We start from the raw sequence: 17,054 nt of genomic DNA, 5'->3' as shown, positions 1-17,054 counted from the left end.
AATGGGGTGGGCGTGGCTTCCATGTGATGCGTCCAGCCCGCAGGCCGGCAGTTTGATAGCCCTGATATAAATGATGCTGAGCTTCAGTGGTTGGATGGCCTAGACCAGGGGTAGGCAACCTTGGCTCTTTTATGACTCGTGGACTTCAACTCCCAGAATTCCTGAGCCAGCTATGCTGGCTCAGGAATTCTGGGAGTTGAAGTCCACGAGTCATAAAAGAGCCAAGGTTGCCTACCCCTGGCCTAGACCAGTGGTGGTGACCCTATGGCACGGGTGCCAGAGGCGGCACTCAGAGCCCTCTCTGCATGCTGTTGTCCCAGTCCTAAGCCTTCAGCTGGGTTTTATAAAACCGTTTCACTTTAGGCCTCTGCCGCCATGTGCAAAAAAAAAAAAAGGTTCAATCAATCAGTCAATTTCAACTTCTCGCGGGGAAAAAAAAGATCTTGCAATCAAGTTGGAATTGATTGAACTTTTTAGTCCCACCCAGTCTGCCATTACCATGCCCACCCAATGGGCCACACCCACCCAATTGGCTACATCCAGCCAATGGGCCACACCCAGCCAATGGGCCACACACACACGGCACCTGACAATGCATGAGTGGATTTTGGGTTGCAGTTTGGGCACTCAAAAAGGTTCACCATCACTGGCCTAGACATTGGTATCTGAATATAGATCTTTTTAACATTCACATTTTATTGTGTTTTTCATTTAGGTGAAATGTTAATACAGGTAATTCTCGACTTACAACAGCTTATTAAGTGACCATTTGAAGTTACAATGGCACTGAAAAAAGGGAACTGGCTCATACTTATGACGGTTGCCGCCTCCTGGGGTCACGTGATCACTATTTGCAACCTTCCGACAAGCAAAATCCATGGGAAAGCCAGATTCGCTTAGCGATCGGGTTGCTAACTTAACAGCTGCAAGGATTCACTGAACAATGGTGGCAAGCAAGGTTGTAAAATGGTCCAAAACTTACTTAACAACTATCTCACTTAGCCGCAGATCTTAGGGGCTCAACTGTGGACGTACGTCAGGGACTACCTGTATATAAGGCCCATGTGTGTTATGCCAGATGTTAATTAAGTAAAGATCAAATGGTAGTGCAGTCAGGGTGATTAAAATCCCCGTTCTTGTTAATAATAATAATAATAATAATAATAATAATAATAATAATAATAATAATAGTAAAGTTGGAAGGGACCTTGGAGGTCATCTAGTCCAACCCCCTGCTCGGGCAGGAAACCCTACACCATTTCGGACAAATGGCTGTCCAGTCTCTTCTTAAAAACTTCCAGTGTTGGAGCATTTACTGCTTCTGGCGGCAAGCTGTTCCACTGATTAATTGTTCTCACTGTCAGGAAGTTTCTCCTTAGTTCTAGGTTGCTTCTCTCCTTGATTAGTTTCCACCCGTTGCTTCTTGTCCTGCCTTCAGGTGCTTTGGAGAATAGCTTAATTCCCTCTTCTTTATGGCAGCCCCTGAGATATTGGAACACTGCTATCATGTCCCCCCTTGTCCTTCTCTTCGTTAAACTAGACATATCCAATTCTAGCAACCGTTCCTTATATGTTTTAGCCTCCAGTCCCCTAATCATCTTTGTTGCTCTTCTCTGTACTCTTTCTAGAGTCTCAACATCTTTTTTACATCGTGGTGACCAAAACTGGATGCCGTATTCCAAGTGTGGCCTTACCAAGGCATTGAAGAGTGGTATTAACACTTCACGTGATCTTGATTCTATCCCTCTGTTCATGCAACCCAGCACTGAGTTGGCTTTTTTGGCAGCTGCCGCACACTGCTGGCTCATATTTAAGTGATTGTCTACTAGGACTCCGAGGTCCCTCTGACAGTTACTACTATTGAGCATGGTGCCACCTATGCTGTACTTGTGCATTTGGTTTTTCTTGCCTAAATGTAGAACCTTGCTTTTTTCACCATTGAATTTCATTTTGTTAGTTAGTGCCCATGTAATGCCCATGTAGTGCCAGTGTTGCACGCATGTAATACGTGTGACGTCCCTTAAAAAGGGGGGGGGGAGGCCACAACCATCTGATGCCTTGCGGGCATCACTTCCAAGCTTCTGAGATTGGAGGAGAATTCCTTTGTTTCTCTGTGTCTCTGACTTACTTCGGTAGGTGCGTGTTCATACCTTTATCATAAGATTGTTAAAGTCATTAAAATAACGCAATAATTATTAGAGGAACTGCATCACTTTAAGAAAACAAAATATGTAAATCACCAAGAGTTTATGTGGATTCAGTGGCACGCAAATTAAGTCAATAAAATGTGGTATTCCTCTTTCTTGCAACCTCAGTGGACCCTTTTACAGGATACTAGGTTCACAAACCTTGCTTTCTAATCATTTTGGGAAATTGCTTATTAACCATGACAAACGTACTAGAGGTCTTCTGAATGGCAAGTTTGAAAAGTCTTCATTGGGTGGTTTTATCTTCGATGAAAAAAAAATAATTACAAGCTTAAGGACTTAAAGAATTGAAAACAAATAGCCAAAAGTTAAGATTTTGATCTAAGAAAATTATAAACAGATTGAGGGTCCTGTTGAATTTGGAATACTGTTTTTTATTATAAAATTTTGTACTACTGTATAAAAATAGTCATTTTTATTATTTATTTTGACTGTCCTGGTTATTGCAAGTCAGAGCCAAAGATAAGTGTGATTTTAGAAACTGGAAGGGGACTAAACATATTAAGCAGTAAAAAAAAAAAAATAGCAGCCTGATATCCATTAATACTGGGATTTACAGAATGATACAAAATAATAATAATAATAAAGTTGGAAGGGATCTTGGAGGTCATCTAGTCCAACCCCCTGCTCAGGCAGGAAACCCTACACCATTTCGTACAGATGGCTATCCAATCTCTTCTTAAAAACTTCCAGTGTTGGAGCATTCACCGCTTCTGGAGGCAGGTTGTTCCACTGGTTAATTGTTCTAACTGTCAGGAAGTTTCTCCTTAGTTCTAGGTTGCTTCTCTTCTTGATTAGTTTCCATCTGTTGCTTCTTGTCCTGCCCTCAGGCGCTTTGGAGATATTGGAAATATTAAAGGAGATCTTTGAAGAATGAAGACAGAAATTAGTAACTATAATATCAACACTGTTAAAAATGAAGCCTGCTTCTATGGATTGACTATGTCTAAATGATGTGAAGGAAGACTGATGTAGAACAAATTTTACGTGACAAGACAGAGAAAGTACAGGATGTAGAGCTACAGACCAAGAGAATGATGAGAAAAAGAACACGGGAGATGCAAAAAAAAAAAAAAAAGATTGCCCTTGGTTTCCAGCCTGTAAAATGCTTGGTTGGTCCTCTGGTGTTTGTAGGGAGTGGACTCAACAGAGAAAATTAATGCACTGGGGGAAGCTGAGAAATAGTCTGATACCTCCAGAAGTTGGCCAGCCACCCCTACAAAGCATGTTTTGAACACAGAATCCTAATTCGTTCCCTTGGTTGCTCAGGTGGAATTATGGAATGGATTAAGGTTAAATAAGAGCTTTTGACAGGCAGCCAGTCCACTGCCTGTTGCATCCTACACCTGGGCAATTGCAAACAGACCACATTGTCTAGCATAAGCACCAGTTCTTCCTGAGCCACTGCTTTTCTGGAAGACAGAAAGTAAAGAAAGAATAAGAATACAATAATGTTGTTGCTCAGATTTTCTAAGGCCCATTTCACTTCACATTCTAGGATGTCTAGTTCGAGGTCAGTGACCATCTCATTGTGGTTATCTGGGACGTTAAGCTCATTCTTGTATAGGTTCTTCTGTGTAGTTTTGCCATCTCTTCTTAATCTCTTCTGCCTCTGTTAGGTCCCTGACATTTTGGTCCTTTATCATGCCCATCTTTGCATGAAACGTTCCCTTCATATCTCCAAGTTTCTTGAAGAGATCTCTGATCCTCCCTATTCTGTTGTTTTCTTCTATTTCTTTGCACTGTTCATTTAAGAAGGCATTCTTATCTCTTCTAGCTACTCTCTGGAATTCTGCATTCAATTGGGTGTATCTTTCTCTTTCTCCTTTGCCTTTCACTTTCCTTCTTTCCTCAGCTATTTGCAAAGCTTCCTCAGACAGCCATTTTGCTTTCTTGCATTTCTTTTTCTTTGGGATGGTTTTAGTTGCTACCTCTTGTACAATGTTGCGAACTTCCATCCATAGTTCTTCAGGCACTCTATCTATCAGATCCAGTTCCTTAAATCTATTTGTCACCTCTACTGTATATTCATCAGGAATATGATTTAGTTCATACCTGAGTGGCCTAGTGCTTTTCCCTACTTTTTTTTAATTTAAGCCTAAATTTTGCAACAAGAAGCTCATGATCTGAGCCACAGTCAGCTCCTGGTCTTGTTTTTACTGACTATATAGAGCTTCTCCATCTTTGGCTGCAGAGCACATATCAATCTGATTTCTATGTTGACCGTCTGGTGATGTCCATGTGTAGAGCCGTCTCTTGGGTTGTTGGAAAAGAGTGTTTGTTATGACCATCGTATTCTCTTGACAAAATTCTATTAGTCTGTGCCCTGCTTCAGTTTGTACTCCAAGGCCAAACTTGCCTGTTATTCCGGTTATCTTTTGGCTTCCTACCTTAGCATTCCAATCCCCCATGATGATAAGGACATCATTTTTGGGTGTTAATTCTATAAGGTGCTGTAGGGCTTCACAGAACCGGTCAATTTCATCCTCTTCAGCACCAGTGGTTGGGGCATAGATTTGGACTACTGTGATATTGAATGTTTTGCCTTGGATTCGAATTGAGATCATTCTGTCATTTTGGGGATTGTATCCCAGTATTGCTTTTCCTATTCTTTTATTGACTATGAAGGCTACTCCATTTCTTCTGAGGGATTCTTGCCCACAGTAGTATACCTGATGGTCATCTGAGTTAAATTCACCCATTCCTATCCATTTTAGTTCGCTGATTCCTAAGATGTCGATGTTCAGTCTTGTCATCTCTTTTTTGACTATGTCTAGCTTGCCTTGATTCATGGATCTTACATTCCAGGTTCCTATGGAGAAAATTTTTTTACAGCATCGGACTTTCCTTTCATCACCAGATATATCCATAGCTGAGCGTCCTTTCGGCTTTGGCCCAGTCGCTTCATTCTTTCTGGCGCTACTAGTACTAGCCCTCTGCTCTTCCCCAGTAGCATATTGGACACCTTCTGTCCTGAGGGGCTCATCTTCCAGCGTCATATCTTTTTGCCTTTTAGTACTGTCCATGGGGTTTTCATGGCAAAGATACTGGAGTGGTTTGCCATTTCCTTCTCCAGTGGATCACATTTTGTCAGAATTCTCTGCTATGACCTGTCCATCTTGGGTGGCCCTGCACGGCATAGCTTATAGCTTCATTGAGTTACACAAGCCCCTTCACCACGACAAAGCAGTAATCCATAAAGGGGAAGAATACAATAAAACAAACCAAATTGTAAACTTGCAGGAGCCTAAACACCAAAATTAAACTGCTATGTGACCCACTGCCTCACAGTCTATTAAAGTTGCTCTTTGGAGTTCTTCCCAGCTTCACATTTCTTTTCTCTTCTGCTCTCTTCCTGGGAGTCTGGAACAATATCCTTGCTGGTATTTGCTTCTGGGGTTCCGGAGCTGCAGCATAATTTAGGTGAGTTAAGTGAACCCCTTGAAGTTCGGAGCAGCTATGAGCAACTAAGAAGACAAGACATGGGTCTTTTTTCTGATGCACTTTGCAATACACCCAACCTCTTGCTTGCAGCTGGGCATATGCTGTAGTGTCAGGTAGCCCAAAAGTCACAAAACGGCATCTCACCTACTCTGGCTGTGCCATGAATGGGAATTCACTGGAGAAAGCAATTAACTTTGGGAGAGTTACCAGTAAAAGGAAACCAGGCTGCCAAAGAACACGGTGGTGGAGGCCCTCAAAGCTGACACCAGCCAGAGCACAGAGCAGTTCAGAGAAGTAGTGCAAGATCGGAAGACGTGGAGAGGCCTGGTCCAGAGAAACGTCAACAGTCGGAAAGGATTGCATGGAAAAAATTGTCACCTCATCAGGTAGCCTGTTCTAATCCTGATAACAGTCAGTGGTGTTTGGAGAGGAGAGATCCCACCCCCAGCAACTGCTATGTTGATTCCTATTCAACATCTACATGAGGCTGTTGGTTGAGGTTATCCGTTGTTGTGTGTGAAGTATGACGTCCAATTGTACAACTCCACCCATGACAAATTAAGCAATGCTATGAACGTCTTATCTCAGCAGATCAGGCTTCTCTTTCAGGTTCACATATACTGTATATCTTTTTTTTAAAAAAAATACAGATTTTGATGAAGAATTCCATGATGATCAAAACCATTAACCACTTCAAACAGCAGAATTTGATCTTGTTCAAATCAGAATTCTTGATAGGAAACTGTCAAGGAGAAAAGCAAAAGTAGATGCAGAAAATACTACTGCTGGTACATCCAAGCACTGGTAGACTGGTCTGGTCAAAGCCAACATGTGGGCAACTCTCTCGGAAGCTCATCCTTCAAGGAAAATTCATTCATGGTTCCATAGGGCTGATTCTTACATTACAGCCATCCCCCATCGCTGTCCTTTGTGGCACCTCTAGAGAAATTCATAGAACGGCTTCTACCTGCTGCTGGTGTCAACTCTACAACGAACCTGGCAGCAGCCATCTTGCTCATCCTAGGTTGCCACAAGAATGGAAGGGGGTTCCGAGGATTTTTGCTAGTCTAAACAATTCACTATCCCATGGGAGCCAGGTTCATTTCTGTCAATTAGGTGGGGCATGTGAGCATTTGGTTAGAAATCCCACCAAGCTGTTCTATTGGGAAAAGTAGCTGATTGCATAGCCATGGGGTGGGAGATTTAACTTTGTAGTAGTGTTTCTCTTTGGAAGGGGATTGCAGACTTGGTTTCACTTTGGACCGTGCTGATACTATGTAACCAATAAACATGTTCTTTGAGGAAATCTCTAGCCTCGGAGTTCTGATTTGTTTGGTCTCGTCTATCAGAACTATGACAGCTGGATTCCCCACGTAACAAAGAATCCAAGAGCAACTGCCGTCATTGCAGCTAGACAGCAACATCATCAACTCAAAGAAGGCCAAGGGGGGAACTGGAATAGGGATTTTGGAATGTTTGACATCATCAGAAAAACAGCTGCCAGTTTGGCTGAGAGAAATTCTGAGCCCATCCAGGAAGGTACGAATGAGGTGGGGTGAGCAGCATTCCTGGAGCATTCATCTTCACATGTGGCTGCTGAGCTGACATGATTGATTGACTAAGCCATTGTGATGTAATATGGTACAATAAGTGAGGTCAGAGGCTCTGACTCACAAAGCTCTGCTTGGTCATTGCACTGGACAAGTGGCAGTCTGATTTCAATCTTTGGGTAGCAACCAGGATGTCCTCCGTGTCATCTCCTTCCTTTATTCTGAACTAGTAAGCACATCTAAAAGTTGCCTTATTGATTGGGCGTCTGGGTGCGTGCAGATGTCATGCAGAGAACTTGCAAGATGGGTGGGGATATCGCAGACAAATTGTGGAAAGGCTTCAGATGTAGTTTACTAACCCTCACATCGTTTGAGAATCCTTCCGCTGATTTCTACGAAGGTTTCAGGGCTCAATTTCCTTGTAGTGGTCTAAGGATCCTGCACATTTTCTCCCATTTGGATCAAGGAGAAAGAAGATGGAGGTCCTAGCAGTCATTCTCCTTTTCACATCCTAGATAACAGGAGGGAAAGTTATGATTTTGCAGGAAAGGCTCTACGGTCAGAAATCAGCCAGAGTGAACTAGCTCAAGAATCACTCCAAGGCCAGTTAAGATACTTTGCAGACTGAGGACCTAGCTGTCAAAGGTTGGGTGGTCCATGCAGAGGTCTGGATTCCTCAGAGGTCTGGATTCTTGGTTTTTAATAAAAGATTAAACTCCAGAGGAAGAAGTATATTACATTTCTGAATATAGTTTTTTTAAATAAATAAATAACCTGTGTCATATTCTATAAATTCCAATGCAGGATGAATGGACTAAGAAGATAAAATGGCACCCAAAGCACCTCCCAAACCACCTCCCAAACCACCTGTCAAAGCTGGACGTAGGTTGCTTATACTCTTATTTATCCCCTCTTTCTATAAAGCGTTGCAGATGCTGCCTCCTTTCCATAGCATAACCTCCATTGAGTTTAAATCTAGAGAATTCCTTCTTCTCCTTCCGCTTCCTCTTCTTCCCCTCCTCCCTATTTCCACCTCCTCTTCCCATGTAAATAAGTAGGAAAAAAAGAGTAAAGGAAAGGTCTAGGAAGCGGGAGGGAGCATTTACAGGTAGAGAAGGGGAAGTTGCAATGGGTGCTCCTCCGTCTCTATCTGTAAATGCCCCCTCCCCCTTCTTAGATCCTTGACAGGCCACAAGAAAACATAGGGGAGTCCAGTCAAAAGGAGACCTCTTTTAAGGAGCATCTTCTTTTGACCTTCTGAAACCGTCTAGAGCAGCTCCTCCCCCCCTTTAACCTGACTTAAGTTAAAAACAAATGCCAAATGTGATGTCTTCCCTTCCAAGGCTGCCGATATGAACTGTGGCAAAAGTAGAGTTCTCACCGCACAGGCTTAGAAAGTTGCTCAACATTTCCGTCTCTGTTGAGGGATGCAAAACCGTTCTTGGGCCAATAGGCAAAGGGAGGGGTCCTTTGCCTGTTATGCATGAGACCACCTTCCAGGAAAGAGCAGGGGTTGGGGAAAAGGAATGGTCAGCCTCACAATTGATTAAGCTACCCATTTGTCTTCTTCCAGCAAAAAAGCCCATTTTCCAGCGATTGGGTGAGTTCGTGGATCCAGATAAAGCCAAACGAAGAACTAAAATACTGGTTTTCATCTCCTTCATTCTTGCTGTAATTGCAACCTATCTGTGTAAGTTGTCTTCTTACAAGAGATCGATAAAGGCTTTATTTGAAGGTCCCTTGGAATTTGTTTCAACAGGAGCACTGATTTCTCTCCCCACATGCAAAAGACTCTGTATTCTAGTGGCTTGAGTATAAATTGAGAGCAGACCCAACTCCTTACTAGCACTGATGAAGTTCCCTAGTTAGGTCATGAAATGTCTCCAAGGAAACAACCCAGAGAGCACCAAGGACCCCTCATTTCAACCCTGAGCTACAAATATTCTCCTTTATTGTCACCACTCACAGATTTCAACGAATTAGGCCAGGGAACAATTCAGTCTCTCTCTTTCACAATCGGGAAACCTTCATCGGGAAAATAGCTTTGGTGATATTTTAGTAAATTCTTTTCAACTTCCTTGAAATCAACATCCCAAATCCTCGGATGCTTGTACCAACTAGAATGACACAATTTCTCTTTTGAAAGGCATCCTAACTCAGGTGACTAATAATATCATAAGGGAAACAGTTGGCATAGAACCAATCTTAAACTACATAGAAAACAGCAAATAAAGTGGTTTGCTCACTTGGAGAGGATGTCGTGGGATTCCGTACTGTATGAGACATATACAAAAAGAGGAGAAGATCAAAGAACACAGCGGAGACCCCAAAGAAGATGGAGAGACAACATCAAAGAGACACGAGAACAGCATAAAGAAATGATGGTTGAGGCCACCAGAAGAGCAAGGAGCTTCTTCAGTTCTGAAAAAGAGAACGAGAAGCGAAACATTTCAAAGAAAACACCAAGAAAGTCCAGTTACCTTTTGGGGAAAAGCACCTTTGGGACAACGATGACCTGGATGACTGAGAATCTCCAAAGAGAGCTCAGGTGTAGGTATCAAGTTAAGCTGAATGTGAAAAGAGACTGACAAAGATCAGGAAACATACGAAAGCAAATTGAATGTAAACCCAAATGGTGGGAATAGTATATTCAATTATGACTATTGGGAGGGGAAATTTACACTCTACTTCTTCTCCTTTCTCTTCTATAGACAAAGCTGAAGTAAATAGGAAGGAGAAGCATATAAAAGCAGTGGCTTCAATTCGGCAATTTGCTGTGGATTACGATCCAAGTTTAGAAGGCAAAACTGGTAAGCAAGGAGCCAGCAGGTTCAGAAACAGCTGCTTGGCTGCAATAAAACGGGACAGCTTTTAAGAGCAGGCTGGAGAAGGTGCAACTCGGTTACCAGTCTTAATAGCACCTGTGCCACAGGCAGGTTTCCTTGTTAGTGGGGTCAGCAACAGGTTTGGACACACATTTGCTAGTCTGCCAAAAGAGCAAACCAGGGCCACTTTACTTCAAGCCTGCTTAGGATATTCTGGGCAAGTTGAGATGTCCAATTGACAGGCTTCCTACCAAGGCAACCTCCTGTTGCACGTGGCCCTGGCTCAAGAGAGGATGCAGGAATGCACGGAAGCAAACCCCCCCCCCCCCGCTGTATGAGCTGGCAACATAATAAATTCAACGTTTTCTGAGGTCAGCTCCCACCCCAATCTGCCTGTTGAACAGAACATCCTCAAATGTCTAAACTTTTATACATAATTATGGATGAGGATTTCATAAATCTCATGTAGGTTGACTGTTGTTCATTCAAAATCTTCCAGGATTTCACCATATTCTCTCACAGTCTCCTTAATCTCTCAGAATCTAAAAGAATTGGGACATGATTTGATACTTATTGTAGATTTTTATTTCACATCTCTTGGCTTGAATTGCCGCATGTTTTTAGACTTGGAGATCCTTGCTGCGGTTCATCTCTTAACATTGGAGCTGTTCAATTGGACCCTAAAGATCGAAGAGCTAGAAGCAGAACTTAGTAAGTTAATGAAGTCCACGATCCTGAAGCCTAAGACTGTAGAATAAGCAATCTAAAATTCAAGAGAGAAAATTATCCAGGGGTATAAAGGGATATTGAGCCCTGCCAATGCAGACAGTCCTTATCCATAGAGAAGGTCCAGTCCCATAGTGTAGCAACAAAACAAAAAAGGTGTGCCACCCCAGCAAACAAGCTGACCCTTATCTATGGGACAGGTAGCACCATAGTCAGTATATGCCAAGATAGCTGGCCCTTATATACAGGAAAGGCAGTGGTCAACATCTATTTGGAAAGCAAGCGTGGAAAATACGGGAGAAGGGGAAAAAAATAGCACACATATCAGAAAGAGAAAGAGAACAAGGAGGGACAGGGAAAGTGATAAACCGATATAATGGGCGGCACAAAAGATCGGCATTTCTACTACAAAGCTAATGCAAGTGAGAAACGGAAATAATGAAGAACTCTTAGGCACTACCACTATGCCAGGTGCCACTGCTATAAAGAGACGCAAATACAAATTCACTTAGAATCATAACCATCATCCTGGGAAACTTTTGTCCACAATAGACAAATCTATATTTCGCACAATCACACAAAACACAGAGCAGGGACCATTATTTGCAACACAATCTGGATGATCAGGACCACAGTAAACGCAATGAAAGCAACAGCATTCATTCCAACAGGGGCAGCCACAAAACTGACACATCATTACTCACCAAAAGAAATCTGCACAACCTAAATGGAGTTGTTAGTGGCGAGGGGGAGGCCACTTGAACACCAGGGTATGACACTCAATCAAGGCACTACCTTGGAACACTTACAAGGGGCTGATCAGTCCCCGGGAATGTCAGCTCCCTTTCAGGTCCTGGTCATGGTAGTTTCCACTGCCACTAGACTTGCCCGACCATTTTGCCTAAGGGCACGACAATCTTTCCACAGAAACCTTGCTATCTCCCAAGCACATCTTCCCGTGCAGCCAAAACTGGAGATGACACAAAAAAGAGGGTCCCAAGAAAGGGGTACCTCCTTACCTCTGGTCCAAAGTGGAGTGTGACTGGGTACTTGGAGAGGGAGCACAAGCTGATTGCCTATGGTCCAAACCTGGAGCTCAGATGCTCCTGTGGAACACAAGGCCTCTTTCAGCTTCGTCCCTTCCCGGCCAACGCACAAAAACTGTCAGGGGAAAAAAACTTGTTAAAGAGAAACAAGAGACAACACACAACAAAATTCTCACTTTAGGATCCAGAGGTTTATTTAAATTTAACACACAAATTCCATACTTACATTTCAACAACTTATTGCGATAAGGACCAAATGGACAGCAGTCATTAAGTGCGATGGTTAGGCCAGGTGGCAACACCCAGATCTTTGAGGCAGGCTTTATACCTTAGTGGTGTGCCCACCCCTTGACACTCTGGTGCCACCCAATAGCCATCCATCCCACTTCTCTTTTCTGGTTAGACTCATCATCATGTGATTTTCTGTAATGTTTCTTTGCCACTTCCCTTTTCGCGGAACCCTCCTTTGGGTCACGAGATGAGCAGCAAATAAATTTAATAAATAAAAAAAATACAGAGAACTGTTTTAAAATACTTTTCTGAAATTTTAGGAAGAACACTGTACTTCAACCTAAGTATACAATCAACTTTGAACCGTGAATTCATTTTAAAGATTAGAGTATGCTTGTAAAATTTTCGCACTAAATAATGTAATATTTTTGTTTTCTCTATGGATTCAAAGAAATTCTTACTAAAATGCTTCCAGAGTGGCAATCTTTTGAAAGAAATCTCTATTACTTTTCCTCTGTAAAAAAATCTTGGTCGGATGCTCGTAAAGACTGTCAACAACGGCATGCTGCAGATTTGGTTACTTGTAGATTTGGTGAAGAACAAGTGAGTACAATCATATATGTCACCATTTTTCTAAAATAGGTATTTCATGAAAAAGCCTCAATTTTTTTTCGAAACTGAAAATCAGTTGCTGGTGGCTGAAAATGGGTGCAGCCGGGAAGCTGCCTGGATCCCCAAGACAACAGAAGGAGAGCAAGTGAGAGTAAGAGACGCAGAAGGGAGGAACGGATGCTGAAGGTTTTCTGTGTTGGCCGATGGAGTGATAAGGGCAAGAGAGAGCATGGGCGGGGGGGGGGGGGGCATCCTTGATCAGGCCTGGTTAGGACCCAAGAGGGAAGAATGCAGGGAATTTGCTGGGAAGCTGAAAGGGGCTTAGAGGGAATTTTCTTTTGGAAGGATAGATGAGAAGAGCCCGCCCCTGCCTCCTGGGGTGCACAGGAAAAGGGGAGCTGCGCTGCATATTGTGAAAATATAGGGTGGGGGGAAAGGAGGGAGGGAGGGGGGAAGGAAGGGGGAAAGGGAGAAAGGGGGAAAGGAAGAGGGAGGGAGGGGAAAGAAAGAGAAATGGATAAAAAGGGAGAGGAAGAAAGGGAGGGAGGGAGGAGAAAGAAAAAGAGAGAAAAGGGAGAGGAAAGAAAGAAGGAAGAAAGGGAGGGAGGGAGGGAAGAAGAAGGAATGATGGCCCAGTACTGGAATGGGACAACTTGCCACAGCTAATTTGCCACATGACAACTCGCCATGGCCAACTTGCCATGGGAAAGGTTGCTGTGGGAAAATTCAACAATTCGACAAATCCTTTAGTTATTTAAAATAATTTTTAAAAATATTAATTGCAGAGAGTTGTCATAGATCCCGTTTACCATTGCTTTATACCCATAGATGTTCCTCCCTTAAACCTTAATTTCCAATAATGTTTATATCAGTGGTTCTCAACCTTTTAAATGCCGCGACCCCCCAACCGGTCGTAAGTCGAGGACTACTCAACCGGTCATAAGTCGAGGACTACTCAACTGGTGCAGCACCGTTTGCAGAATGGGACTTTTGGCGGGCTCAGCAGGGCAGAGACAGCCTGGACAATTCCTATTGGCTTTTGAAAGCCAATAGAATTAGACTCTATTCAAGAGAGTCTATTCTATTGGCTTTCAAAAGCCAATAGAATAAAAGGGAGTAGCACAGCTAAGGAAAAGGGGAAAAAATGGCGGACTGCGTTGTTTGGCGACCCCCGTGAAATGGTCGTTCGACCCCAAATGGGGTCCCGACCCACAGGTTGAGAACCACTGGTTTATATCATCTCTCTCTGTGTCTCTCTCCTTCCTCTCCCCCATTTCCTTCCCTGTCTATCTCCCTCCCTCCCTTCCTCTCTCATCTATCTATCTATCTATCTATCTATCTATCTATCTATCTAATCTACTTTTCCTTTGTGAAGATTTTTATAGATGAAGTGGCAAATAGAAATAAGCGTAGCTATTGGATTGGACTACAGAAGAACACGAGTGGTCCTAGAGGGCTGGTGTGGGTAGATGGACACGATGCAGACAATCAGTAAGTTTTCAAACAGATTCCAAGTATGTGACAAGTTGTGCATAAGGACTTCATGCCTACCACCCTCTCCCCAAGACCTGGCTCAGGCCTGGCAGACCGCTTGTTGAATTTACATATTATGATAAGTGAGTGGTAGAGTGGAGCTCAGATGGAGGGACACCCTAAACCAAGCAACAGGAATTTATACACCAGTAGAGCTCCTAAACACAATTTTCAGTGCCTTTGGCAAGGGCAAAGTGCAGTCTCAAGTGATCAATCACAGATGGTCACACAAAGGCAGGAAGTCTGACAAACCACATCAATCAACAGCAGCAGGGCCATTTCAGATCTTCTTGGTTGTTTTCTTGCAGATGTTTCTTGTTACCCAAACGAGATAACATCTACAGTGCTGGCACTAGCCCTGATGATGTTAGCTAGTTGGGCAATGAAACATCTGCAAGAAAACCAGCAAGATCAGAGAGCACCAAGGACCCCTCATTTCAACCCTGAGCTACAAAGATTCTCCTTCATTAGGACTTCTTCTGCCGCAGATGTGTCAAGATGAAATATAACCCCTAATCTCCCCTCACCCTTGACCATTAGAAGTCCCCGTGGACCTCATGCTGAGCTTCCAACATCCACTCTCTCCCCCCATGCCAATGCCCTGCTGTAAATTTGCCAGTAACAGGTTTTGTATTTCGTATCGACAGCATATCCTAATCTAAAAATAACCCATTGTGATTGTGATTTGGTGGCAGGACAAAGATCTAGATCCAGACTAAATCTAGATGTAGACCTAGATCTCTACATTTATATCTCTAGATCTACATATCTAGATCAGGGATGTCAAATTCAATTTCATTGAGGACTGCATCAGCATTGTGGTTGCCCTCAGGGGGCCGGGTAGGTGTGGCCAGGTGGGTGCTGCCTACTGGGTGGGCGTGGATGGAGTGGGTGTGGCCTACTGGATGGGCATGGCCAGCTCTACATCATTCGCTTCAAGGGTGCCTGTGGGGGCCTGGGCAGGAATGGGACAGATCTGAGGGTCTCTGGCAGAAGGGGGTGGGATCAGGGCAAGTGCCAAGGCATGGTCCACTGGAGGAGCCTCATTGTTCCTCTCAGGCCATGCGGGGGGCGGCGGTTGGATGGTGGTGCGGGCTGCCGGGAGCCCTGGACAGCAGAGGTCAAATGCCCAGCCTGGCCCTCAAGCACTCGCGGCCCCAAGCCCAGCTCCACTTCCCCAAGAGGGCGCACAGCTGCACTTACCTCCTCCTCAAGGCTGCTGCTGCTGTGCTTGCTCTCCTTAGCCAGGTTGCTCATGATGGGTACAAGGGCAGAGTCAGAGGGAGGTTCATTCCCTCTCCATAGGAGGAGACCCGGCTTTGTATCCAAAGCTTCCTTAGCAATAGGATGGGAGACCCCCCAGGATAGGCCAGGAGGAGGGGGATGGTGAAAGGGCAGCAGGGCAGGACTAAGGCAGGACTTCCCTCAGACCCTCCCTCACATGCCCTCACCTACTTCACATATATGGCTTGGTGGGCTCTGGGGGAGGGGATGCCACGAGCAGTGTGAGAGTCAACATTACCTGTGCAAGGCTGCCCAGCCCCCAGCCTGCCCGGTTTCGGCAGGCAGCGGGACGCTCTCCTCACAGCACCGAGAGGTTGAGCCGGGCGGTGTGAAGCTCGCCAGCTTTGCACCTTGCTGCCTGCTGAAACTGGGCAGGCTGGGGGCGAGGCAGCATTGCACTTCTCATCAGATTCGCGCCACCCGGCTCAGTTCTTGGCACTGTGAGGAAAGCACCCCGCTGCCTGCTGAAACTGGACAGGCTGGGATCTCGGCAGCCTCACATTTCTTTTTGGGATTTGCGCTGCCCAGCTCAGCCTCTCGGCGCTGTGAAGAGAGCGCCCCGCTGCCTGCCGAAACCCCTCCCCCAGAGCCCATCAAGCCGGATATGTGAAGTAGGCAAGGGCCATTTGCTGGCCACTTCCAGGCGATGGTGCATTTCTTCATTCCTCACAAAGGGGGACACCTCCCCAGCATGCACCCGGGGGGTGGGGCCCATACGGCAGGGGCTGGTTTTTCACTGTTTCCAGGCCGCATCCAGCCTCCGGGCCTTGTGTTTGACATGTCTGATGTAGGTAGAGACTGATGAGTATTGTTTTTTTTTTTCAGCTTCTGGGCTCCAAGGCAACCCAGTGGTGGATATAAAGAAACCTGCATTCACGTCGCATCTCACTGCTCAGTTAAGCACTGTTGGCATGATGCTCCTTGTAGTCACGCAACATACTTTAGTTGTAAGATGAAGCCGAAAAAGGTGTGGTTCTACTAGCTAATTCAAGACGGTGAAATCTGATCTCCAAATCCAGTAGCATTGGCGCTAATAAATGCATGGCTGGAACCAAATTTTGCCAACTTCCTTTTCTCTGCCGGCTTCCTACTCGTCCTTATCCTCTCGACAAAACTTATCTTACACTGTCTGAAAAAGTTTATTGAGATGTGGTAAGTGGAGGTTTGCTGAATTAGTGGTCCAGAATGAAAACCCAGAGCAGATAATCAAGGCTCATTGCAGCTTTTATTATTCAGGGTTCACTGGAAAGACTCCCTCTGTAGCATATAGAAGCCTTAACCCTGTAAGCAACTACAGGTTGTGCATCAGTCACACCCATTCCTGGACCAACAAGCCCTGCTCACAGTCACCCACAGCACAGACACCCTCCGTCCTGACTACTACAAGGCCCTCTACATGGGGCTGCCCTTAAAAGGCATCCAGAAGCTGCTGTTGGTCCAAAATACGCTGGCCCACGTGGTTTTTAGCAAGTCTAGATTTGCACGTGTGTCACTCCTCTTGCAGGGACTGTACTGGTTTCTGATTTGCTTCTGGGTCCAATTCAGGATGCTGGTTGTTGTCTTTAAAACCCTGCATGGCCTGGGACCAGATTATTT

General features: G+C 44.6%; 1 protein-coding gene across 1 annotated transcript; it reads left to right on the top strand.

The window, feature by feature from the left end:
- Nucleotides 1-7,196: 7,196 nt before the first annotated feature.
- On the top strand, nucleotides 7,197-16,799 carry LOC120307593 (CD209 antigen-like protein E). Its single transcript, XM_039342479.1, has 8 exons — nucleotides 7,197-7,430; nucleotides 8,006-8,083; nucleotides 8,775-8,891; nucleotides 9,913-10,011; nucleotides 10,651-10,737; nucleotides 12,481-12,632; nucleotides 14,017-14,132; nucleotides 16,284-16,799. Exons 2-8 carry the CDS (start codon nucleotides 8,029-8,031, stop codon nucleotides 16,438-16,440), a joined length of 783 nt encoding a protein of 260 aa, XP_039198413.1. The 5' UTR covers nucleotides 7,197-7,430; nucleotides 8,006-8,028; the 3' UTR covers nucleotides 16,441-16,799.
- The last annotated feature ends 255 nt before the right edge of the window (nucleotides 16,800-17,054 follow it).

The sequence above is a fragment of the Crotalus tigris genome, unplaced genomic scaffold (genome assembly GCF_016545835.1).
Source record: "Crotalus tigris isolate CLP2741 ecotype Arizona unplaced genomic scaffold, ASM1654583v1 scf7180000017793.814357, whole genome shotgun sequence".
NCBI classification, from domain to species: Eukaryota; Metazoa; Chordata; class Lepidosauria; order Squamata; family Viperidae; genus Crotalus; species Crotalus tigris.
Note: the sequence above shows the minus strand (reverse complement) of the source record. Positions and strands in the feature narration are given on the sequence as shown.